We start from the raw sequence: 24,820 nt of genomic DNA, 5'->3' as shown, positions 1-24,820 counted from the left end.
TGGATCTCTGATCTGCTGCCTTCATTTCTGTAGCTGTGTAGCTGATAAAACAGTTGTTGATGGCTCAGTTATCAACCAAAATGAAGTTGATCTCTGGCTTTCCACAGGCCGGTGCTGCATTTGCCTTCTAGTCTGATCTTGGTGCATGCAGAGCTTGCTCAGAGCCCCTGGGATTGCTGGAGCTGGAAACTGCCTGGCACCCAGGGCTGTTCATCACTCCTCGAGGCATGGAGCCTGAGTTCCAGCCCCTCAACCCCTTCCCCAGTGTGTCTCATCCCAGGAGATAATCTCTTGGCCTTTAAAGGAGATGCTCAGCTTTGGATTGTGTCAAAGCTTTATTGCTTTTTGAGATACAAGCAGAGATTTCTTCTGCTCAAACGCATGCCATCTATTTTAGCCAGGACATTTATATTAATTTTGTAAGACACTTCTGTTACTAGGCTGATTCTGCCAACATCTGCAGGGGCTTCCTGATCTTGTTTTTGATCTCTACCCCCAGAATCACAGAATGGGCTTGGATTGGAAGGGATCTTAAAGCCCATTCAGTGCCATCCCCTGCCATGGGCAGGGACACCTTCCACTGTCCCAGGTTGCTCCAAGCCCTGTCCAAGCTGGCCTTGGACACTTCCAGGGATCCAGGGGCAGCCACAGCTTCTCTGGGCAGCCTGTGCCAGGGCCTGCCCACCCTCACAGGGAACGATTTCTTCCCAATATCCCATCTAACCCTGCCCCACTGAGAAGCCATTCCCCTAAGGAAAAGTTGGATTTCTCCAAAGTAAGACTTGCTGTTTGCTGTGGTGGATTCAACTTGTCCAAAAAATACTATGAAAAATGACTGGTTTATTTTTGGAAACTTTCTTGCTGCTGCATATCTTGGGCATAAATTATCCCGGTGTCTGCACTTCTGCAGTTGGGGGGATGGAGGGGAGAGTAGCATCAGCTGTGCCGGAGATAATTGAATACTTATTGTATCATCAGGAAAGTGCTGAAGTTTACTAACACTGTTGGCAACATCTCTGGAAATATCATAAGAAATCTGTGCAAAGTTCTCTGCCACCGGTTCAGAGCTACTTGATGCATCTTGCAAATGATGCAGCATTTGAAGGATGTGTGCCCATGCTCATTGTGAATTTAGAATTTTTGATCTCTAAGAAGACTCCATCCTATCCATGTGTATCAAAATTTCACATGTCAGTCTGATTATCCTGGCTATCAGTCAGAGACTCCTCAGTGCCCTGGTTGACTTGCTCCAAGGGATAATGTGTCCAAGGAAACATCCCTCCTATACCAGCCCCACAGGATCAGCTGCTGCCTGGATGTGGTGTTTGATCACAATTAATCTCTTGGAATAAGCAGCAGACACGTTTCAGGATGATTTTTGCCATGGAATGTCAGCCCCTCCATATCCTCCTCATTTTCCACTAGGCTGGGCTGGACTTCCTCTCTCCTCCAGTGCACACGGACTGGCTGTTGGTTGGGAAATGTCCTGTGTGCTGCTTTCTCTTGCTCATCTGTTTCCCCATTCAGATCCCTGCATGCCTCTGTGGGAGTTTGAAGCTTTTTCTGCGTGTGGGTTTTATTGCTAATCACAACAGAGAGCACTGAGGCAGGGAGGAAAATGTAAGTTAGATAATTGCAGTCAATCACCTACTTCTAATTCCCAGGCTTTATTGTGTTCAGCCCTTTTGGGTTTATGAATTGTCTCCTCCAGACTAGCTGAATTACACTGGCAAAAAAGAAAAAAACAAACAAACAATAAAAAAAACCCCTCAGAGTTGTTCACATTTACCAATCTGATAGAGTCATCTTAAAGTCTTCCGTCTGATTTGAGGTTCTGCATCTGAGATGCTTCTATTCGGTAGATTCAGTTTATTTGAACTCTGTAATAAAGAAAATGTATAGATGTGGACAAGTGCAAAACCACAATGTATTTTTAAAAATAAGATTTTTTTTGAAGCAAGTTTATTTTAAAAATAAGCCTTGCTTTTCAAAGCAAGGCTAATTTAACTTCTAGACTCTGTGGTTAACAGTTTCCTGAAAACAACTTTGTCTAAATAATACTGTTTCTTTTTTTAAAAAATACAGTAACCTAGAATAATCTTTTTGTGCTTTGTTTTTCCCATAGGATAAATGAAAGAAATTGATTGAAAACCCAAAGAAAAGGAGGGGAGTTTGTGCAGTGTCTTCTAATTTGCCATATTTTGCCCTTTATTCTGAGTATACTGTGACTCATCTCACTTTGTATTAATATTTTCCCCTTTTGTGGGATGAAGTTTCTCTTCTGCATTGTTTATCTTGGCTGGAGGAGGGTGGATGCACAACTCTGGGTGATTTTTCCAATAGATTAACATGCTACAAAGATAACCAGAGCAAAAAGTGACTTAGCAAGGGCAGTGTTGGTCCTGCAAGAACTGGATTCACAGGCTGCAGGGAAGAATAATTTCTCCTGAAATCTCATCTTGTCCTACCAAGGAAAAAAATCCCTTGTTGGAGCTTTGAGTTTACAGTGGTGTAGCACCTGTATGTTAGGTAACATTTTCATACTGGCATTAGAGCTGGGAATTCTAGTATTTGAGGAGCTGATAAATATTAGGGACAAACCAAGAATCTTACTTTTCTTAATTATTTTCAGGCTGAATTTCTGTCTGGGTAATGTTTGTGTGCAGGAAAAATGGTTGGTGGGGGAAGTGGGAAGAGGAAGATGGTCAGCATTGGGCCTTTTCTCCAGAAATCATTCTATAACTGTGCATTGTGTCATTAGGAAAAAGAAAATTTAAAAAAGGGCAAAGTGGTTATGGTGTGGGTTGGCTTTTTTCTAGCTTTTAACCTACATTTTCAGTAGCCTCCATCAGCTTTGCTGTGCAAGGAACACCCATGAGCAGCCTTCTCTCGAGTAACCACTGTACGTGGCTTGTTGGTCCACTGAGGCTGAAAATCCAGGGAGGGTGCAGGAGCAAAGAACTTGTTTGTATTGGACATGTTAAACAGAAAACTAGGAATCTGGGAGAGAGTACACACCAAACATCCCTGTTTCCTGATGCCATAGCTATACTAGACCAGAGAGCTGCTGAAATTCTCACTGAAGCTTCAGGCAGGAGAAACTTCTTTTGTATTAGTCACATGTAAGCCTTTGAAAAGATTTACGTGTAATTTTTAGTTGCTTTGCTTAACTAGGGTCTATTCTAGTCAGCTGTTTTGGTTTTAGTTTGGTTTTTATCCCAGCTGCTGAACTACACTGGTTCAAATTTATTTTTTTTCTTTTTTTTTTCTTGGTGCTCAGATGAGTATAGGATCAAACCAGTGGAAGAGGTCAAATACATGAAAAATGGGGGAGAAGATGATCAGAAAATAGCAGCCAGGAACCAAGAAAACTTGGTAAGGATTGAACTTAATCACTTCTCTAATAAACTAACGTGGCTCTGCGTTTGTAATGGAATATGCAGCGTGCAGCACCCTCCAGCTCCGGCTTATGCGAGGAGAGAGGATTTTCTCCAAAATGTCACAACTCCCTGCAAAGCTCTCGTGGAAGGCGCAAAATACGACTTTTTCCTGCTTGTCTTTCTGAATTAGGCTCTACTTTATCTTGGAGTGAGTGCCTCCATGATTATAAGTCACTCCCCTCCCTTGCAGATCCGAAAATACGCTTTATTTGGAAATGTGTGTGTCTGTGTTATAATCGAGCTGGAGTAAAACAACACTTCCCTGCCATTAAGAAAATGACCTACTTACGTAGGTATTATTTGCTCTACACTTGCTGGTTTTCTGTATTTTAAAATTCCCAGAGAAAGCAGTTTGGAACAGAAAAAAACAGTATGTTCATAACACAGCAGTCACAAAATCGTGTGTGTTTCTTTTGCCCCGATTTGAGCACTTTGCCAGCTTGTAGTTCCACTTCAGGGAAGGCAATCACAGGTAAACTCTTAGGACCACTTGAAATAACTAAGATGCTGTTGAAGCAGCTTAAAAATCACAGTTGAGTCACTTCTGGCATTTCTGAGAAGTTGTGTCTTCTCTTCTAAAGCTGAAGGACTGTACGTTTTATTATTGGCTGTCTGGGGCTTTGCCCAGTCAAAGCTTTCAAAGACATCCCACAATTTTTCTGTAGTTGGGTGCAGGTTCTCACGTCTAATTGCACTTGTTCAGTGCAGCTTTTCTTCTTTGGTTGGGGTTTTCCCTCTCCATCTGTAGGTCCAGAGGGGAAACATCAGCAGCAGATCCCAGAGGAACCATAACCGTTATCACCAGCTGAGGATTTGCCTTTTGCCATTACTGGGCAGCTGTAGAAAAAGCCGCTGTTTGGGTTTTTTTTACTTTTCACAAAGTTGTGAGCTCCAGCAGCCTGACTACTTTGTATTTCCTCTCCTAGACACACATACTTACATTACACAACTGCAGGTGCATTCCTGTGGCAAATGGAGTTTGTTTTGCTGCCCTGTCCTGTGTCTGAGCAGCAGGCAATGCGATTTCTTCTTCAAACTCCAGATTAGCTATTTGCTACCTGCAATTTTGCATTGCTGGTGCTCCAATGTGTGGTGCAACTTCAGCTTGGAGCAGGATTTAGAGGATTTTTTAGAGGTTTTTAACAGATTGTTGAGTAGTCTTGTGCAGAGCCTGGAGTTGGAGTCAGTGATCCCTGTGAGTCCCTTCCAGCTCTGGGTATAGCGTGATTCTATGTTAGATTTTCGACTGGCCTTCAGCTGTAGTTAAATGAGAGTATTTGCAGAAGGTACCATGTCGCTGGAATGACATGGAGGAAGAGGAAGAGCTCGGGAAAACTCAGATCTGATGGGGTGACAAACTTGCTGAAGCTTGTTAAAATAGCTCAAGCTATTTTGTACTTTGGTTGGTGCTAGCTGTCTTGTAGCACCCAAGTGTTCACCTGATTAAATGTAGGAAGAGCACAGTGCTTCTTACTTTACTATTGATGGGTCACGTTTGATGGGAGCAGTGAGTTCTGTTGGCAAATGTAACAATAAGGATTTGGAAGGCTGGTGTAGCTCTTCTCTTGTCATGTTTATCAGGAGGAAAATAAACCAGTAACACAAGAAAGTCTTCAGCCAGACAGGATGGATATGCTTTAAAACAAAAACTGTCTTGCCCACCAAGAAGGCTTTATTTTCCTTTTCCTGATCTTACTATAAGAAGATTACCTTGTCTGTAATATATGCAGCTTTTTAATCCTGGGAATTGTCAAGTCCTCATCACTTCTGGTTTTTTTAAAGGGGTTTCGCTATTCGAGTTCTCCTCAGTAAACATGTTTTAGCTCACTGCTTAGAGGATGGGTTAAGCTACCCATCACTGAGGCTTTCATTTCCTATAAACGTGTGAGAAGTTGGCAAGCGCTTACATAATCCCATCTTCTCATCAGCCATTTCCAGGCAACTGAAATTTTAGGAACAAGAAAAGGCGGTGGGAGAATTGACTGGCCCTTTTTCCTCCTCTCTTGTTTCTTAATCCCACATTTCTTTATTGTCCACAGGGCTGCAAATTCACATCCCCTTCAGAAACACAGCCCAGATGAGATGTGTAACCTCAGTGTCTGGGAACTGCTCTGGGTTGGTTATCTTATCCCCTGATACTGGTGCTGGAATTATGTTACTCAGATGCCACTGAATTTTTTGATCCCATTATCATCTCTGTAACTTTTTAAAGGTATTTTGAAGTCTTGCTTAAAAAAAAAAAAGTCAGCTCAAGTGAAAATAAACCCACTTCCCTTGTAACTTAGGCTCTTTGATGTGCTGCCATCTCTGCCTTTGGTGCTTCAGTATTTCTGAGTCAGGGGGAAAAGAAGGTCACATGAGTAGATAAAGAGAATGGGAGGACATGGCAGTCATCAGGAAAGCTGTCATTTCACACTGGGTGCTGAGGTCAGAGTCCCAGGCTTTGATTCTGCTTGAGGAAGGGCCAGAGAAGGGCTGGTACCAGTGTGGGTATCTGTGGGAGAGATGAGGCTCTGTCAGTGAATCACCACCTTCTCTGCTTCAACCTGAGGTTTAAGCAGGGCTCAAAACTTGAGCAGGTCTGGCACAGTAAAGCAGAAATGCTCTTAAGACACAGTGCCAGTGGGAATGGCTATGCTGGGACTGTCTGCCAGGGGAAACACAAGATGCTTCATGGGAAGACATTTTCTGGTGGAATCAAAGCCCCCCTTGGGTTAAAATGTAGGCTTTTGACAAGGGGAAAAAAAGAAAATAAGATAAACTAAGCTTGTTTTCCTGTCGTTCGTTTGTATCCATAGGCCTGATTCACTTCTTTAGTCAGGTTGTTTCTCCATTTCTCCAGCTGCCGCTGGGATCTCTCTGCTCCCAGTTTCATGCCAGGTACCTCTGACACCTTCTGAAGCATCTCCACCCTCAAAACAAAGCCAGAGTCATTGCGCTTGAGCTGATAGTCTCACGTCCTTGTAGCCTGCAGGATGGGAATGGGATGTAGCCAGGATTAGGTGCTGGAGAGCTGGGGCTACACTGGATGCTGTCACTGCACCACATGCTTTGGTGGCTGCTCAGATAAACCAGGGATCTCTGGAGTCAGATCAACAAAGAACTAGTAGATAGGTGAAAGAAGGAAGTAATTTGTTCTACATATTATATATGTTTTTTAATCACAAGTGTTGGTTTGTGGATATATATATGTATGTATGTATGTATGTACACACACATGTAAAAAGACATGGGAGCTGTGCTAATTTTCATGTGAGATGGTGCGTAGAAGGTCACGTGTGTGCTCTTATTCCTGGAGGTAAATGAGCAACTAGGATGGCTGTTTGTGAGTTCAGAAGCAGAAGGCCCGGCTGGGATGGTTTACTGAGATCCTGGGCTTTGTCTCCATACCCAGCATGGTGCCAGTGTGCCACATGTGTTGCTGAACTTGACCCTGTGTTAAAACTAAACTTCAGCTTCCCATGACTCCACAGTGGTTCTGCAAAACCTCTCCTGCATTTCCCCATCTTCTTGGGGGAAGGTTTTATGATAAACCTTCTCCAAAACAAAGGGAGTTTTGGCACCATTGAGTTTGCCACTCAGCAAATTTGGATGGGGTTTTTTGGCCCTAAGTATTAGCCAAAGCTAATTGTGGCCAGTCACATGGATTTGTCATTTTGAAAACTAAAATGCCAAAACTCAAGCAGTATTAATATTTTACAAGAAGGTATGACCAAAATAAATAACACATTTATAAAGTTCTATTGACTTTTTGTGTGTAAAGGACTGTTTAGCTCTACACCATCATGTTAAATATACAGAGTACAATTACATAACAGCCTTTTTAAAACTTGTAATAGGGCAAATTTAATTGTCCTCATTTCCATACTCTCGCAGCACTCCTGGCTTTGCATTTTAAAGTATTACTGCCAGAAAAGGTAAAATGAGATGTGTGGTATTCCTTCAGCTTAGCATTGCTTTGGCAAACTTCAGGAGCCGGATCAGTTTTCTCTGAACTGGGCTGTCATAGTATAGATATCCCTGAAAATACCAAATCCCTAAAGCTGCATTTCTTTTCTGTTAGGTGGTTATCTTGATATTTATTGCATTTCAGGTTGTGGATGTTTTTATAACTTTTATTCATCCTTTTCTGGGCTGCACTGGCACAAACGGCCCATCACTTGCTGGGATTTTTATGTTTTGTTACCCAAACCCCCAAAATAATTAGGTATAATCCTGTGTTTCATCCTGGAGCTCCGCAGTGAAATTGCGTGTTAGAGCTTGAGATGAATTCCTACTGGGGCTAAGAGAAAATTGCCTCTCTGTTGCTCTTGCTACCTCTCACTCCACCTTTAATAACAATGTTTTCCTTTTTGTTTTACCCAATTTCCACAAATTTCCACTCCACTTACCTGCAAATGTGATTTTTGTCTCTCTTGAGCTTCTCAGCCCAGCTGCTGTTCCCCATTTATCACCCAGCTCCACATTACTTGGAATTGCAAATCCCCCGCCTCCATGACTCTGTATTCAACACCAGTTGTCATTTTCTGTAGTGATGTGTCTAAAGTAGACAGTAATATCTGATAGATGAAGTGTGTGAAATTAAAAGCCTGGCAGAAAATGCAGAATGAAACACCTTAATAACCATATAAAATGTAATCTGTGAAAGGGAAGACCCCTATTTAAATATATATATTATACACAAGATGTAAAATGCATGTTTTAGATACATCAATCATAAATATTTTTGATGAGCAGTGCAAAGATTGGTATATGTCGAATTCCATATCAGTTTAGGAAAATACATTTTAATTCTGTTAGCAACCTGCCCAATCTAGGTGCTAAAAATTGAAATAAAAAAAGAAATAAGCCAGCTAAAAGAAATAGAGTAGCCACTAAGTTTATCTGGGGCGTTTGTGGTGTCTTCCTTTCTATAGATGTAAAGTACCACAGGGGCAACTTTAAGCAATGGAAATATGATTAATTTGGTACTTTAAAATACTTGAAGCCAGTGCTGCTTATTATTACTAGGTAAGCTTTGAATTGCAGTGTTTTAAATGTGTAACTGCATTTTTATTTCAGCACTGGTGCAGTACATTGGTGAAGAGCTTTGCAAAAACTGAAGTTAGCACAAAGTAATGCATATTCCAGTGTGAAGATTTCTGTGTCTAATGTCCTAATTATTTATTTTAAACCACTGTGCCGTGGCAGTGTTTCAGAGCACACATTTTCAGGATAGAACTTGCTCATGCTCTGCTTATAAGGGGAAGAAAACAAAAAAATCCCCGAGAGCCTTCAGGCCCTTGAAAAGAAGAGATTTTCCTGGGTTTTGTCTGTCCTGAAGAGTTTGGGTGTATTAAATCCTGTGCTGGCCCCTCGTTTGCTTTCCTTGCTGCATGTGACATTCTCCAGGAGCCCCATTCCACCAGCACGGGGTCAGCTCCAGGACAAGTGTGGGGATAACTTCATCCTGTTGGTTCATTATCCACTGTAAAAGATGGATATCTAGAAATATATTTTCTGTATGTAAAGGAGAGGCTCTTAATTTCTCTGTGTCTTGCCCCGCCTATTTTCCTTTGTGCTTTCAGATCACAGAATCCCAGGTTGGTTTAGGTTGGAAGGCACCTTAAAGCCCATCCAGTGCCACCCCTGCCACAGGCAGGGACACCTTCCACTAGCCCAGGTTGCTCCAAGCCCTATCCAAGCTGGCCTTGGACACTTCCAGGGATGGGGCAACCTGTGCCAGGGCCTCACCACCTTCCCAGGAAGGAGTTTCTGCTCAGTAACTCACCCAACCCTGCCCTCTGTGAGTTTGAAGCCATTCCCCCTTTTCCAGATTCCCTCTCCACCTCTCTTGGAGCCTCTTTAGGTATGGAATACCAGTACATATAGATGTAACATATATATATATATATATATATATATATATATATATATATATATATATATGTGTGTGTGTGTGTGTGTATATATATATATATGTGTATATATATATATATGTGTGTGTGTGTATATATATATGTGTATATATATATATATATGTATATAGCCTCAGCTTAATGAAATACTTGGAGACGTTTGGTCTTGTGTTGGAATCCAGGCAGGGTGAAACCCAGAAAAACACACAGCAAAATGTAGCTTGGGTCATTGTGAGAGGGGAAAAAAGAAATGGAGATGCCCTTTCTCTTTGGTTCCTGGGGCATGGGAGTGCTAAAAGGACAAAGTGACCATCACCAGATGTGCATGGAGATGGGATAATGTGCAGAGGTTCCTGTGCTGATCATCCATCCAGCTCCTGTGCTGCTGAGAGCTGGGAGAGGGAGCAGGGAATAGAAGGCTCCAAAGGCAGCCTGCTCCCCCACACGTTTTCCCTCGGGGACAGGCATCCACTTTGCCCAGATGCTGTGTCAGCCAAACCCCAGGGCCCGGGGCAGCTCTGTGGGAACAGGTCCCACAGGTTCCTCACAGCCCAGCATGGAGCTGCTCCACATCTGGACTCTCCTCCCTCCCCTTGAAGAAACAAACCACAAACAAAAGCCTCAGCTACAAAAGTGCAGCTCCAAAATCAGTGAGTAAAGGGGAGCCAGGGATTAAAATTCAAAAGTGAGTAGATGGAGGAGGGAGGGGTGTAATACCACGCTCCTTCTGCCCAAGGTGGCAGGGTTCACACTGGGATAAAGGAGGTGGGTGGGCTGGGCACCTGCAAGGCTAAGGTGGGGCTTCCTCCAGGCAGAGCCACTCTGTGCAGTGCTGGGGCAGAGAGGGCAAAGCAGGGGCTGGGCCCCACTTGGGGAAGGTTCCTGATGGAGGAAAATACCCTTAGAGTTCTGGATGCCTGGTACCCCATCCCTGAAAGTGTCCAGGACCAGTTTGGATGGGGCTTGGGGCAATCAAGGTAGTGGAAGGCGGCCCTGCCGATGGCAAGGGGTGGGACTGGGATGAGGTTTAAGGTCCCTTCCAACCCAAACCTTTGTAGAATACAAAGAGAGATTTTGTATTCCAGTTTTATAAGATGATACCTAGAAAAACCCCTGGGAAATACAGTATTTTCCTCCAGTCTTTGTTGATGGGGCTGGAGTTGGCACATTTCACACTGCATGCAATCCAAGGTTCCCTTTCTGAGAAAAATGAGAATTATAGAATCATCCTTTGGATTTCTTTTTGTCCCCAGAGTCTGAGAGTCTAAATGAATGCTGCCCTATCACTATCAGTACTAAGTAATTACAGCATTTCAATTTTCATAACCCAGCCTCTCCAGTGTTTTTTGCAGCTGAAGTAGAAGTGCACAGAAAGGACATTGTTACTGGAGCCAGTTATTTTAAACGCTGTGCAATTAGCTCATTTCCATATTGCCCATTTCATTTCAAATTTGCATTGATATTCTTCAAAGAATGGTTTCTCATAATGAATTTATGACAGTTTTAGCTCATTCCACTTACGGGTCACTGCATATTATATAGACATCAAAGTAAATGATTGCACTAGGTATTTATATTCCTCTTCTGGATTCCATTAAAATGGTTCTGGTGGAGAAGTATTCATTTTTCCTCCAGTATTTAATTTTGAAAATTGATAAGATAAATTGACACCATTAATAAATATTTTTAGCAAGTCAGAAAATCATTAAAAAATTGTTGTGTTCCCAGTGTGTTTCTTCAGACCAGACCTTGTTTCCGTCTTCCCCCTTTGGTGAATAAACCCTCACAATGCCCTGTGGAGAGGTAGAATGATTTTTCAGGTTCTTGATGAATGTGATTTTAAAGCAGAAAGTTTAAAAATACATAATTCTGTTTCTTTCAAAGTGTATTAAAATAACCATGTCCAGGAGCAACGTGTAATTGTGGGCTTGATGGTGGAGAAAATGTAGCAGTTATGGGCAGCTCTCAGGAACATGGTTCAGGACCAGCCCACATCGTTGGTGGAAAGGATTCTTGCAAAACCTGCAGAGACATTCCCACTGTCACTTGTGGAAGCAGGTCATTTTCCATACAGGCTGTGTTGTTTACATGCCTGTATCATTTTAACAGGTGAGTTCCTGCCTGGGATTTTTCCTCTCTTCTCTGGGAAAGCTGATGCTGTTGAGGAGGATGGACACAGAGCTGTTGGTGAAACAGAGGAGTCAGCAGTCATGGCAAGGTGGCAAGTTCTTGATTTAAGAGTTTCTTCCATGACTGTGAGGACCAGGAACCTTCGGATTCTTTTTTATTCTTTTTTTTTTTTTTTTTTTTTTTAAGAACATGAGCATCTCCACACTTGCAGAACTGAAGCTTTAAGAAAGATGAGCTGTAGGATTTTGCAGGCTGTCAGCAAGAGAAGCTCAGTATCCTCTCTGTATCCTAGTAGGTGTTAATAATTAACTCTGCTGTTTTGGAACAGAGGAAGAGGCAAGATACAGGCAGAATGGATCATGAAGAAATACCTAAAATCACCAGAAGTCACTGATAGGGACTAAAGCTGTAAATCCAGGCAGCTGCTATGGCCTGAGAGTCCCAGTTTGGAGTACTCCTGACCACTTGGTGAGCTGTGATCTCTTGACCTCCTTGTGATAGCAGCAAAGTAGTTCAGCCTTTCATCTGTCCACATTTAATTATAGATATTATGTGGGTCTGCTCACACTTTCTTTCCAGGGACTCTTTGAGTCCAAGTGGTTGTGGAGCAAATGTAGGGTCTGGGATTTCCATATCTGGTGAGGTGCTAATTGCAGACTGTTGTAGAGCATGGAGACAACAACAAATTTGTCCATAGGTACTTCACTACATGTATATCTGTACAGTCTTTGTGGTCTCTCAGTTTTAGTCTGAATACAGTATTGCATCTGGAAAAGGGGGGGAAGGGATGTTCCATTTTAGACCCCAAATCAATACAAATATGGTGCAAAGGGTGGTGGCCTTGGCAGTGCTGAGTCAATGGTTGGACTAGTGATCTTAGAGGGATTTTCCAACCTTTGTGATTCTATGAATTTATTAATTTGGATGTTTCAATGCTGAGGTGAAGCCCTTGTGACTTTTGGGGCTGGTTTCAGGCAGATCCTTTGTACAGTCAATGTGTTTTGGCTGGAACTTGTTTGTACTGCAGGTATTTTTTTCAGTAGAAAGTGGGGGGTTTTTGCAAACTTTGCTAACTGATGTCTTTGAAGAACAGTTAAAGGAGGTGAACTTGAAGCCAGTCAAATGAAAAATGCGAAGATCTCCAACACCCAGTTTTGGGGATTTAACCATAAAATCTCAGAATATTCAAGTTGGAAGGGACCTTAGAGCAGTCCAGAGCCCAAAGAGGAATGTGCGTTGGTGAGAGTTAAGTGATTCTCCCAGGGAGAGGCTGGAAGGGTAAAGGAGGAATGGAAAAATGTGACAAGAAAGGAAAAAAGGAGCAGAAGCACCACTAGGAGAGGTGAGAAGAAACTCAGAGGGCTCTCTGCAGCCCTGAATTTCTCTTCTTACCATGAACAGCACATGATAGCAGCCTGTTGCATAATCCAAGTTGTCATTATTTGACAATTTTCTAACTTATTTTTTCAAACTAACATTTTTGGCCTTGAATTTGCCACTTATTTTTTAAAAGCCCCATTTCCCCACCGTTCTGGGGTTAGAAAATCAGAAGCTCTGAGTCCACTTTGTAGCATTATTGTTTTGAAATAACTTGGATTTTGTCTCCTTTTTTACACCAAAATGCCATTTTTCTCCACAATCCAATCCACATGAGGCTTTTTTCATTACCTAAATTATTTTTTGCTTGATTTTCCCCCAATTCACCCTGGTTATTTAGAAAGAAATATTAAAAAAATACCTTTCCAGGCAACATGAACTAGAAGATCCAGGAGTGAGGAGTACTCCCATGAACACAAGTTGTAGCAGGAAGCACTGGTTTGACTAAGCTTCAGGTAGACAGTGTCTGTTGTACTAAACAAGCATGAAATGTTACTTTCCTGTTTCAATAGTCACTGCTTTGGTTAGGTTTCCACCTGTTAGGCAATTTTATGCTCACATCATCCTTGAGCAGGAACATTCCCACCACTGCAAGCTGGAATTTTGTGCTTGCTTGTTCCATATTTTGGTTGTGCTTCACCACTAGATGTGAGCAAAGGTGGGAATTGTTTCACGTTTGTCATGGAGAGAATGGTGTTTTGCCCAAAATGACTTGAAACTGTGGTGAACATTTTTGAGTGGACTTCTTTTCTTCTTCATTCTTCCAGGGAAATGCGGTGTCTGGGCAGGGGCTGGGCTACCCAGGCTTAGGCTTTTTGGGATGTGAGGGCACACAGCAGGAAAGATCTTGATTTAATGGTGTCTTCTCTAGAGAAAGGGAAAGAGAGCTGGAGACGGCTGCTGGGGAAGCTCATTAGCTGCATTAACGGCTCCTTTAGCTCTTTAGCCTTAATTGCTGTGTGCTCAGGGTGACAGGATTGGCAAATCCGGGTTTCCCGAGGACCTGGCCTGAACTCGGGATGCGCTCGCTCACCTGTGTGCGGTTCTGGGAGCTCTGGGAAGGGCACAGCAGCCTCACCTGCACCATGTCCAGGGCTCTGTGCTGCTGGGGGCTGTGCAGCCCTGCCGTGACCCTCAGGGAGCAGCTGAGCGAGCCAAGAGGGGGGATTTATCCCTGCTGGTGGATTAAAGCAGGATGGGTGCAACCTCCACTCACGGATGGGGAGACTGACGACATTCCTGGTGTTTTTGGGGTTTTGCTGGTGCTCTGTACAACCCTCACCCCCAGGAAAAAGGAGCAGGGCTGCCTCTGGCTGGACTAGAACTGATTCAGCCACCTCCAGTAATAAAACAGTGAGCGTATTCATCCTTCTGCACTGTGTATTCCTACACCAGGGCTGGAAGGGGCTCAGCCTCATCTGTTTTTCACTATAATTGTGCTTTTGGACTTCAGTTGTTTCCCTTTGATTTTGTGGATAGCCAAGACCAGCTGCTTTTCAGGCAGCTGGAAGACTCAAATGTGTGTTGGAAGGGACTTCTGCATTTCAGCTGGTGGAAAGAAGAGTAAGAAATTGGACTAGGAGAAGTGGAAACAAGAGTACAACATTCAAGAGTTCAGGATTTTTTTAAGTAAGAAAAAGTCAGGGACGGAAAGAAAACCTCTGTGGAAACAAGTTTATGCCAGTAAAGGCAAGTACTTCAATATTCTGAAAAAGCTGAGCAGATAATTCAGACTCCTGTGCATACAGAGTTTGGAATTACGTGTAGGTATGTTAAAAAATCTTCTGAATAATTAATGAATAATTTCTAATGGAAAGCAGTGGTTTATACAGATTCCAGAGTAATACTGACTTAGGTTAATATGCAGCTTCATGTTTGTTCTCACTGAGAAGAAAACCCTTTGTTTTTTCTTTTTTTTTTTTTAATGGTTTGTTCCTTGTTCCTGGAAGAAGCAATGTTGGTGCTCAAACAGAGCTCTCGGTGCTGTGCTTTCATCTCCCACATTTGGTCTGTGTGGACCATGCACTGCTCTATCTAATATGTAATCTTTCCATGGGATACCATCAAAGACAGGCAGCTTTTTAAAAAAAAATTAAGCCAACAGATAATCTCTGCATGGGAACACAAAGCCAGTGCTTCTTAATAAAGTAATCATATTAAGATTGTGTGTGTGTATATATATATTTAAATGTAGTTTGTATTGCAGCAGCACCTGAAGGCAAGTGTTGGGAATCAGAAGCAGCTGCTCTGCCTGCAAACACAGCAAGGATGGGCTTGCATGTTACCAATTCTTCCTCAAAATTTCATCCAAACGAGTTTTTTTATTCCAAAATCCTTGTACTTCCAGGAGAGCGGCCTGAGGAGAGTTTCCAAAGCTGAGGGTGTTTAAAAAAAGGCACAACCTGGTGAGGGGAAAATTCTGTGACACGGGGTTGTTGTGCTGTCATTTTCCCCCAGTGTGGGCCTACAAGAGAGAGGGTCCTGGGATAAGGGTCTGGAGTGACAAAACTGAGGGGAAATGGCCTTAAGCTGCCAGAGGGCAGTGTTGGATTGGATATTAGGAAGAAATTGTCCCCTGGTACAGGTTGCCAAGAAAAGCTTTGGCTGACCATGGATCCCTGGGAGCATCCAAGGCCAGGTTGGATGGGGCTTGGAGCAACCTGGGATAATGGAAGGTGTCCCTGCCCATGGTAGGTAGGGGGATGAGATGGATTTTAAGGTGCCTTCCAACCCAAACTCTGTGATTCTGTGGATCTTTGGATGTTGGGCTCCATGGTGTGTGGGGGAATGCCATCAGGCTGCTCTTTTCCCTTGCTTTTCACCTTTCCTTTAGCCTTTCAAAGAAACAAAGCTGCTGTGAGAGAGAGGAAGGACAGATTTGATTTTCAGGTAGGGTGGAACACAGAGGGTGACTTGGTTGGAGCAATGCTGGTAGTGTGGCTCTTCTGCTGAAATGCTGTGGGTTTGCCAGACTACCCTTTCTGTTTCATGGAATCACAGAATCACAGGCTGGTTTGGGTGGGAAGAGACCTTAAAGATAGTGGCAGGGACACCTTCCCACTATCCCAGGTTGCTCCAAGCCCCGCCCAACCTGGCCTTGAGCTCTTCCAGGGGTAGGGTGTCAGCAACTTCTCTGGCATCAGCAACTTCTTTAGAGAGCACGTTCCCTTAGCCAAGCGATCACCTGAGCTGAGCGTAGGAAATCTCAGCCAGTTCAGGTGGCTGGCGGGGCTCTGAAATAACCAGCTTCAAGTTGCTTCGTAGTGTCTAAGAGTGAATCAAGGTCAAAATGTGCCGTACGTTTTTTTGTAAGGGCTTGGCTGCATTCACAAGTTTAGTAGCATGTATATTTGTGGGATTTGTTGCTGCTGGAGATCTCCCGGCTCTGTAAGTCGCTGCGTCCTGCCCAGCTTTTCCAAAGAACAACATCCGTATGGGAACGCTGCCTCTGAAGTGTTTACACTCATTTCCTTCCTGGGGAAAACATTCAGCAGTGAAACAGGGCTTGGGTGATGGCAGATGTGAGGAGACGGTGGCACATCTTTCCAGAGTACAGCTTGTTCTTAGCTGGTTGTGTATGGAGTTCTCTGTATCCCCTTTTCCTTTCCTTCATTAGAAAAGCAAGCAGAAATCTCTTCCCGAGCTAAGGCACCGCTCAGCCTCGCAGCAAATCCAGCCAGGGCTGGCCAGCGGCCAAGCCTTCGCTCACTGCAACCTGCACACCATGTAACTCCTCTAAGAATAGCCCTGGTGATCTTAAAAAAAAAGAAGAGAACAACATCAAAAAAAGACTATTTTAGCAATGTATTATCTTCATCCCTTCTGCAAAGCAGTGGAGTTTAGAGGGGATTTTCCCCCCCACGCCCGTGTCCGTTGTTCCTCCCACAATGAGCTGTCGCTAATGCCGAGAAATATTTTCGGACTTAATGCAGTGAGTCAGGGCTTAGCTGTAAATTGGTCATGGGATGGGAGGGATTCAGATTGTCTGTTACCCAGGGTCTGGTTTCTGCCATTTCAGTAACATGAGGAGTTTCTCAACTGACGGTAATTAGACTCATAACTCTCTCCGAGATGATTTAAGGAGAGGATTAATTATAAAAGTTTCTCGGTGTTAGAACATGTTTCTTTAGTTAAAGTTTGGCATGCTTTCATTTTATGATGAGCCTGAAAGAATGTTACTCTACTTAAAATCTCTAAATACACCATCCTGTCATGCTATGTAAATACCCATATTTGTGAGTTTATCTAAACAAATCTGTTAAATGGGAAAAATGCATAGAAGGCCCAAGCGCTGATTCAAGGGCTCATGGAGTGGACTTGCGTATTCCTTGTGGGCCTTGGCTGGGTTTTGGTAACTGTTCTTCTGACTGTACTTGATTTCGCACTTAGATAAACAAAACAGTTGTTTTTTCTATCTTCATTAAAAGACAAGTGACCTAAGTGCCCTGATGTGCTTCTCCTTTTGTCTCCATAGACAGGGGCTTTGCCAGGCCCAGCTCAGTGGGTTCTTGATGGAGCTGGAGATCCAGTAATCCCATGTTAAACAGCCTCCTTTGGTTGAATTGCCTTAAAAAATATGTAAAATTGTGAGGTGAGAAAAGAGGCAGTTCACATCAACCTCATCAGTCTGCCTTTTAGAAAACCTAAATAAAAATGGTTGGATGGGATTATGGAAGGCTTGGCTTGACTTGATGGCATAGATTCACAAAAGGCTAGATGGGATGACTCACCTTCTCTATGTTTCTTATTTTCCTGGGGGTAAATTCCAGCTGATTCTCATAGTATAATAACAGAGTATTCCCAGTAAATATTTGAAAAACTTGTCCAAGTTTTCATTTTGTTCACTTTTTTACTTCATAAACCTGTTTTCTTATGATTACGTCATATAGCCAAATAGTGATGTCATTTTTTTTCTTTTTGCTATCCTACTTCTGTGAGTACTTTAAAAGAGAAGAGATCCATATCTGGCTCCTTGGCTGCTGTGTTTGAAGTCTTTTTTTCTGGAAAAACATTGCATTAGCCTGTCCTTAAGCTCCGGGAACAGAAAGTTGTTGGGGAGTTTTTGCTTGTAATAAATTTAGACTTAGATTCATATCATAGGTTAATGTTTTTAATAACCTGACACTCCAGATCTCACTTGCTTTATGGCCTGCACTTATGACTCCTGCTTTATGGATGCTGATGATTACTATAAGCATATAAGTTACTGAATTGATTTTACGATGGTAGCACAGAGCATGAAGCCAAGTTCACTTAAGGAAGTAAAACAAGGCAAACAGACTAAAATATTAACAGAGTGTTTTGTGTCGTGGTGGGTGAGTTGTAATTCATTGAAACCCTTTTGTGAAGTGGTGCTTCAGCATCACTCACCCTCCAGTCCCCAGTGTCCCCAAACTCGGCCCAGTTACCTTTGAGACAAAATGTATTAGATCCACTTTGAGTTCACAAGTGGTAACAGATTAATTTGGAAAGACAGATTGCAAACATGCATCATGGCCCCGGTCTGAGACCTAGAAAAGTTATGTATGGCTGGTGCAGAATGATAAAAATTCATGTCAGGGGAACAGCTTAATTAACTATTCTTGATTAAAGTAATACAGTATGTGAATTTAATAGCTTGTCTTCAAAAGCAGAATGTGAAATCACTTATTACTTTGGTGTATCTTGCTGGCAAATTGGGAGCTGCCAGCAGTTCTTCGTGATTAATTGAGTTTAGAGGAACTTAACACTGGGATGGGAGATACCAAATAATTATTCTGCTCTTGCTTCAAGCTCATTGCCTTACATGAATAAAGAAGTTGTCAGGAACAGAATTGTGGGAGTGAGCTAGGAAAAGGATCAAGAATCCATGAAATAGGATTGATAGCTAGGAATAGGATTGATGGAGAAGGGAAGGCATGTTGGGATTGTGAAGAATACAGTGCAAGGACTGGAGGGCTGCCATCAGACTATTAGTTAAACATGTTGCCATCCATGTTACTCGTCCATTTGCACATCCTCGTGGTCCTTGGGGTGGTTGTTGGTATGGAGAGCATTTTGTCTCACTGCTGTCACCTTGGAGGCTGAGGAGCTCCAGTTCATGGAGTGTTTTCTCCACTTCATGCGGAGCCGTTGTCCTTGTTGTTCTTTGACACCTTCCTGTAGCCAAGACAAGCACTCTGCAGCCATCCCAGCTTCTAGATACATCAGGATGAAGCCTGGCTTGGATTCAAGAGCAGGATACTGAGTAGATCCTGTCCAGCAGAGCTGCTGCATAAGCAAGTGCTTCCGTGTTGGTTATTTCATTATTAATATATCAATATATTATTGTATCCTGTTGTTTGCTTCTCCCAGTGTACTACCTAGGACTTGGGCCTTTTTGGAATGAACTCCTGACTTTTTCAGGACATCTCTCCAAGTTGTCGAGATAACTTCGAATCCTGCAAAAACGAGTCTTTCCTGGCTTGGTGCTCTCTGGGGTTTTGGAAAGCAGTTGTAGTCTCCAGTTCATTATTATTCATCATCCTAGTCCCTAGAGAAAATCCAGCTCCAGGACAGATACCAGCAGAATCCTATTTGGTGTATTCCTCCATTTAAACAATGTTCCATTGTAAAGTCCCTTCTTCTCAGCCAGCTTTGCACTATGGTATTAGTCAAAGCTTAGATTCAGTCACTTTGATCCATTAGCACAGATATGTAAATAGTCATCATTATACTATGTCAAAATGGGGAAGAGTTTTCTCATCCTCTTTAAAATAGTACACTAATCCTGCTTTACATTTCTTCCAGAGTCAGTGCCTTCAATATATTTACATGTAAACTCATCTGAAGAACTTTCCTGATTCCAGTCATTGATAGTTTTCAGGGCATTTTTTCACTTTAAATAGGTAAATATTCTAGTTGGACAGCTGAGCGTTGCTGGTGCTTTATAGTAGGGTGGGTGTAAACAGGATCTTAGAGCAGCTATCCTGGCTTGGAGGCTGGGCATCTGCAGACCTGTGACTGAGCCAAGATGCAGAATTTGGGTTTGCTCCTAATTTTTCCTGATCCAAGATGAAGAAATAGGGTTCCTAATGTTTTCCTAATTTGTTAGGTTTGTAGATGGGATTTACCTTGACTAGTGTTACTGGGTTCTGAATTACACAGCAAAGAGGTTTCCTTGAGAGATACTCATTCCTGCTGGTATCCTTCTCCTGGAGGCAAGGCTTAATGCAGCATGTGGGCTGGCTGAAATGAATAAGACTGCCTGTGGCTGAAGATACTGTACCCTACAGTAAGGAAATACAAAGCCCAAGCTTCTTAAGGGCATGTCTGTGTCAACACATTTTCCTTGGAGATACACATGTTGCAGAAGCTGCTGCTGCAATTACACCTCATTATAAGACACCATGCTTTGTATTTTATGAGTGCTTTGAAAAAAATCAGCGGAGTCCATTAATAATGTGGCCAGTAAACTCAAATTGCCTGACAGTGCTGTTCTGTGCACACAGTGGAAAAATCGATCCATTTAATCCAAGGTAAAGCTGTCTGGCTCTCCAGAGGAGGAGGCTGCCTTGGTTGCTGAGGGCTGGAAATCATTGCCTCACGCTAATTGAGTAACATCCAGCAGTTGTGAGGCTGAATCTTCCAGACTGGTTTGACTCACGGGGGCTGAGTATCTAAATGAAGTGTATTTGTCATGCTGCAGTCCTACAGGATTAAGAGTACTTGCATTTGTTTGATCTGATGCATTCCAACAATATTAAGTAAGTTCATTTTTTATTGTCCTTTGCGCCGTGTATTTTTCTGCCTGTAAAAGTCCAGCATCTTACTTTTTGGAAACTGAGCTGTGATATGACAAATATTTTTGGCCAGTATTTGTAGCTCTGGCAGGGCTTGAAGAATTCTTGGCTGGCTTTTACAGTAGGCTGGTAGCTGAGACCAAATATAACAAGAAGCAGAGTACTGCATGTAGAATTAAATCATATTAGTAGTTATTTTATTATTTTTCTTCCCTTAAAATTATTCACTGTCCTCTGTTTTTTTGTGATGAATAGTAACTCTACAGTGTTTAAATCAGTATTTCGATGTTAAAGAATTTTAAACAATCTTTGAGAGATCCTTTTGACTTTCAGCAAGATAACTATGCTGTGAAATTTGCTTTCCTAATTCATTTGGGAAAGTCCAGCTTATTGAATGTTTGGAATTAAAGACTTACTCCTGATACATCTGTGGTTTCTCCTCTGCAGTCTTCTTTGTTTGGTGTCAGACCTCAGTCATATGGTCATGGATTGTGGCTGCCCCACCCCTGGAAGTGTCCAAGGTCATGTTGGATGGGGCTTGGAGCAGTCTGGGATAGTGGAAGGTGTCCCTGCCCATGGCGGGGGTTGGAACAGAATGAGCTTTAAAGTCCCTTCCAACCCACACCACTCCATGATTTCAAATTGACTGTGAAGTTGCACTCTTAATGAGAGAGGGACCTGGTGAAAGGAAAATAAATAGCTTTAGATATTGAAAAATATTCTCAGAAGACATATAGTGTTACTAATGCTGGCCAGAGTTTCTGGTCAGTTTGGAAGAGCATGTGCTGAGTGTCCGTGGTGGTGGCCATGCAGTTCCCCTGGGGCCCAATGTGTTTAATATTAAAATGAATTGAAAGCAGTTTTAAGTCATGGGAATTTGGTTCTTAAACTAAACTCTGAATTGGAGGATTATGAACAGACTACCTAATCATCTAAGCATTTGTCTTCCCAGATAAGCCATGACAACATCCTGAGCATTCCCTGCACCGCAGCTGCAGAGAGAGCTGCTCCATGTTCCCTTTCAGAAGTGAGGGGATGGGGGAGAGAGCTGAGAACCATCCCAGTCTGGAGCTGCATGATCACAGATTGCTCACTTGGTGTTACCAAGCAGCAGGAAAGTCCATGGGAAGGCTGGAGAAGAGAGTCCATGGGCACAGGAGCTCAGGTTTGAGGCAGGAACTCAGGTGAGCAGAGCATGGCAAGGCCTTGAGATGGCTGAAGCAAAGCAGCAAGCCCAGTGCATAGGAACAGAGAGGATTTAATGGCCCTAGAACTAAATTAGGACAGTGCAATGTTACCACCTGCTTATTTATAGCTGTAAGTTTAGGGACTCTTCATTTAGAAGAAAGGAGTACAGGAGCCTTGGCTGAAAGGAGCATATTTTCTTCTACTCATTACACTCAGATGATCACTGTTGTTTAAGTGAATTTAAACATCATAAAATGTGCCCTCGTCTTGTGATCCCCATCTGCTGTTTGCCCTTCCTTTCTCTGCTGAAGGTTATTTCAGCAATTTTGCACAGGATGCTGTTCCTGGGGCGGGTTGTTTGCCCATCTTTCCTCTCGGCTTTCCCTCCCTGCGGGCCTTACCCAGCTGTTCTAAACAGAGTCCTTCCAGCATGGAGTCATTCCTGTTGTCATCATGTTTAATGACAGCAAGATAAGTCTTCAGCACATGCTGGAGGACTTGTGCAGGCCATGATTCAGGAGGGCAGAGAATGGGCCTGTGCACCATTGACCTGCAGGGGATTTAGGCACCTCTGTGACATGCCACGGTCCTTCAAGTGCTTTGCAGATCCAGGAGCAAAGTGTGCCCAGCCTACATCAGGAAAACTGTTAGCAGTGAATTTAGGCACGTATTTTGCTAAGGAGATACTCCACTCCATCCCAAAGCCTCGCTGATGTGGAAGGCTGTACTCTTCGTGAGAAGTCAGGGAATTAGAGCAGTTCTGCATTTCACTGGTGGGGAAACACATGATCCTCACACACATTTTGTGCCTCTGTTTGTTTCAAAACTGCTGTTTGCAATCCTTCAGGTTGGGAAGTTGAGGGTTTGTCAGATTGTTAGATTTGGCTGCTAAGTGCCAAGCGTGATGTTTCCAGTTTTCTTTGTAAGGTTACATGATCTGTTTGTTGTTGGTGTTTCTTATAGAGTTGAAGAGCCTGCTGGAAGATCAAGTGTGCTCCTTGCTGGGTCTTGATGTTCTGGGTTTGGTAGGTCTCTAGTCTGGTTTCATGAGTTTATGGAGTGTGAGACAGAGAAGGGCTAAGAGAGACATATCACAGGTCTCTCCTGTGGGTTGTTCAAAAGGTGAAAGTTTTGTCAGAATGAATGATCTAACCAGGTGCTTGAACATAGGTACAGGATCCAGGGAGCCTCAATCACCATCTCTGCTGCTCTTCAGTTTGCAGAGAGATGAACAAGTGAGAACTATTAAGCCAACTGATTTTGGTTTCAAAATAGATTTTATTTGTTAATGTTTTTAGTGGCAATCAGGGATGATTCTTGTCCTGATGCACCTGCTGTGCTTTTATATGAATCACAGTGTTATAAAAAGGCAGAGGGATTATGGGGCTTGGGTGACTTAAATAAAATCTATTTTTGCTGTTAGGATCATAGCACTGACATGGTATATGGTTTGAATTGAAGTTCTCATTATCACATTAAGATTCAACAAGGAGTTAATTAAGTGTAGGGAAGTAATTGAATGCTAATAGTACAACACTGCAGTGAAAAATGAGGCCATATCTCCTTACTAAACTCTAGTTTTCTCCTCATTTTAAGTACTATGACCTATGACCATGCATTTCTGACTCGGGCAGAGAGCGTTCGTGTTTGGGACATGCTGGTCCATCATTTTTCAACATTACTGTGATGGGACAACCCTGTTAAATTTTAAAGGTGCTTATCTTTATACTCACCTCACTTGGAAAGAAAATAGAGCTTGTGTTAAAACTTGGGGTCTGCAAATGGCTGGAAATCAATTTATAGACTTGTAAGCCAGTTTTGATTAGATAGCAAAACTGAAATTATTTAAGAACACCTGTTCTGTGTGTTGCATGTGATTTTGGTTAATTTTAAGAGGACCTGGTGGACTGCGAGTTGTAGAACATGTGGATTTGTTACTTGCTGATATTTCTGTTAGCACTAAATTGTTCTGTTTAATATTTCAAGCATTGAGGTAGGAAGACAGACCATCCCCACCAACTTTTTTTGGCTTGAGAGAGATCTTGAGCACTGTACTATGAACGTTTTGTAGCCTTTAGAGAAGGTGAGCTTAGCTAATTTCTCCTTCAGCATTCTTTTACCTTATGTTTTTTTGAGTATGAATGCATAGTTTACAGGTCAACCTCGCTTGTTTGAGGTAATGAATTAAAATACATATGGGAAAGATATATGGGAATGCATGTGATCCATCCTGACTTCAGAGGGGCTTTAAATACTGTGCTTGGAATTGGAAGTGTGCTTGGTAGGAAAGATGTGGGCAGATGGGGAGGAGCCAGGGGGGAGTGACAAGAATAGGACACTTAGCAAACGTGAGCTGTGATGGAAGATGGGAAGAATTGATTTGTTTAGCCTAAAAATACAGGAGGAAACGAGTCATCTGAAATAGGAAAGGTTGCTTTAAAAGGCACGACAATTGTTTTTTCTCCATGACTCCTGAGAGAGGCAGGAAGGCATCAGGCAAGGATTGAAGCTGGGTACTAAGATAAACGTTTGAACTTTCGGGGAAGTGGTAAAATGAAAGATAGACTGTTGGGAAAACCTGTGGGATAGGAGATTGGAGAACAGGTTAGACAGAAGTCTGTTGAAGTGGTTTGGGTACATGCCCTGGGGTGGTGCAATTGGGTGGTATTTTGAAATATCTTTCTTTTGTGATGGTTGATACCAGGTGAAGATCTGAGGTGACTGATCTTGTTTCACCGCACTATTTCATGTTCTGATCAAGGAGACATTGAAATTTTGTGGGTGAATGATGGATCCATCCCTGCTTGCCTGATCTTGCACAATGTGGTATCTCCTTTTCCATGGCCAGTCGCTCCCAAGGGAGCTGACACTGTATCCCAACCCTGGCTGGGCTCATGGCTGTGCCCTGCTGGGACTGATGCACACAGCTACCCCAGGCTGGCTCTGACCCTTTTCTGGAGGAAAGGCTTGCTGCCTTCTGGAAAAGAAGGGCAGAGCTTGTTTTGAGTCTTTTCCATGTCCTCTCCCA

At 42.8% G+C, this 24,820-nt stretch overlaps 1 protein-coding gene across 2 annotated transcripts in view; it reads left to right on the top strand.

Annotated features, from left to right (window-relative positions):
• Positions 1-24,820, top strand: part of CUNH1orf21 (chromosome unknown C1orf21 homolog) — a 110,774-nt gene that overhangs the window by 63,250 nt on the left and 22,704 nt on the right. For both annotated transcript variants that reach the window (XM_066192211.1, XM_066192212.1), the window contains exon 3: positions 3,281-3,375. In XM_066192211.1, the coding sequence (XP_066048308.1) occupies positions 3,281-3,375 (95 nt within the window). The remainder of the gene's footprint in view (positions 1-3,280; positions 3,376-24,820) is intronic.

Source organism: Chamaea fasciata, unplaced genomic scaffold (genome assembly GCF_029207755.1).
Source record: "Chamaea fasciata isolate MVZ Bird 193981 ecotype frontalis unplaced genomic scaffold, bChaFas1.0.hap1 SCAF_10, whole genome shotgun sequence".
Classification (NCBI taxonomy): domain Eukaryota; kingdom Metazoa; phylum Chordata; class Aves; order Passeriformes; family Sylviidae; genus Chamaea; species Chamaea fasciata.
The sequence above is the reverse complement of the archived record's forward strand: the minus strand, read 5'-3'. Positions and strand labels throughout refer to the sequence as shown.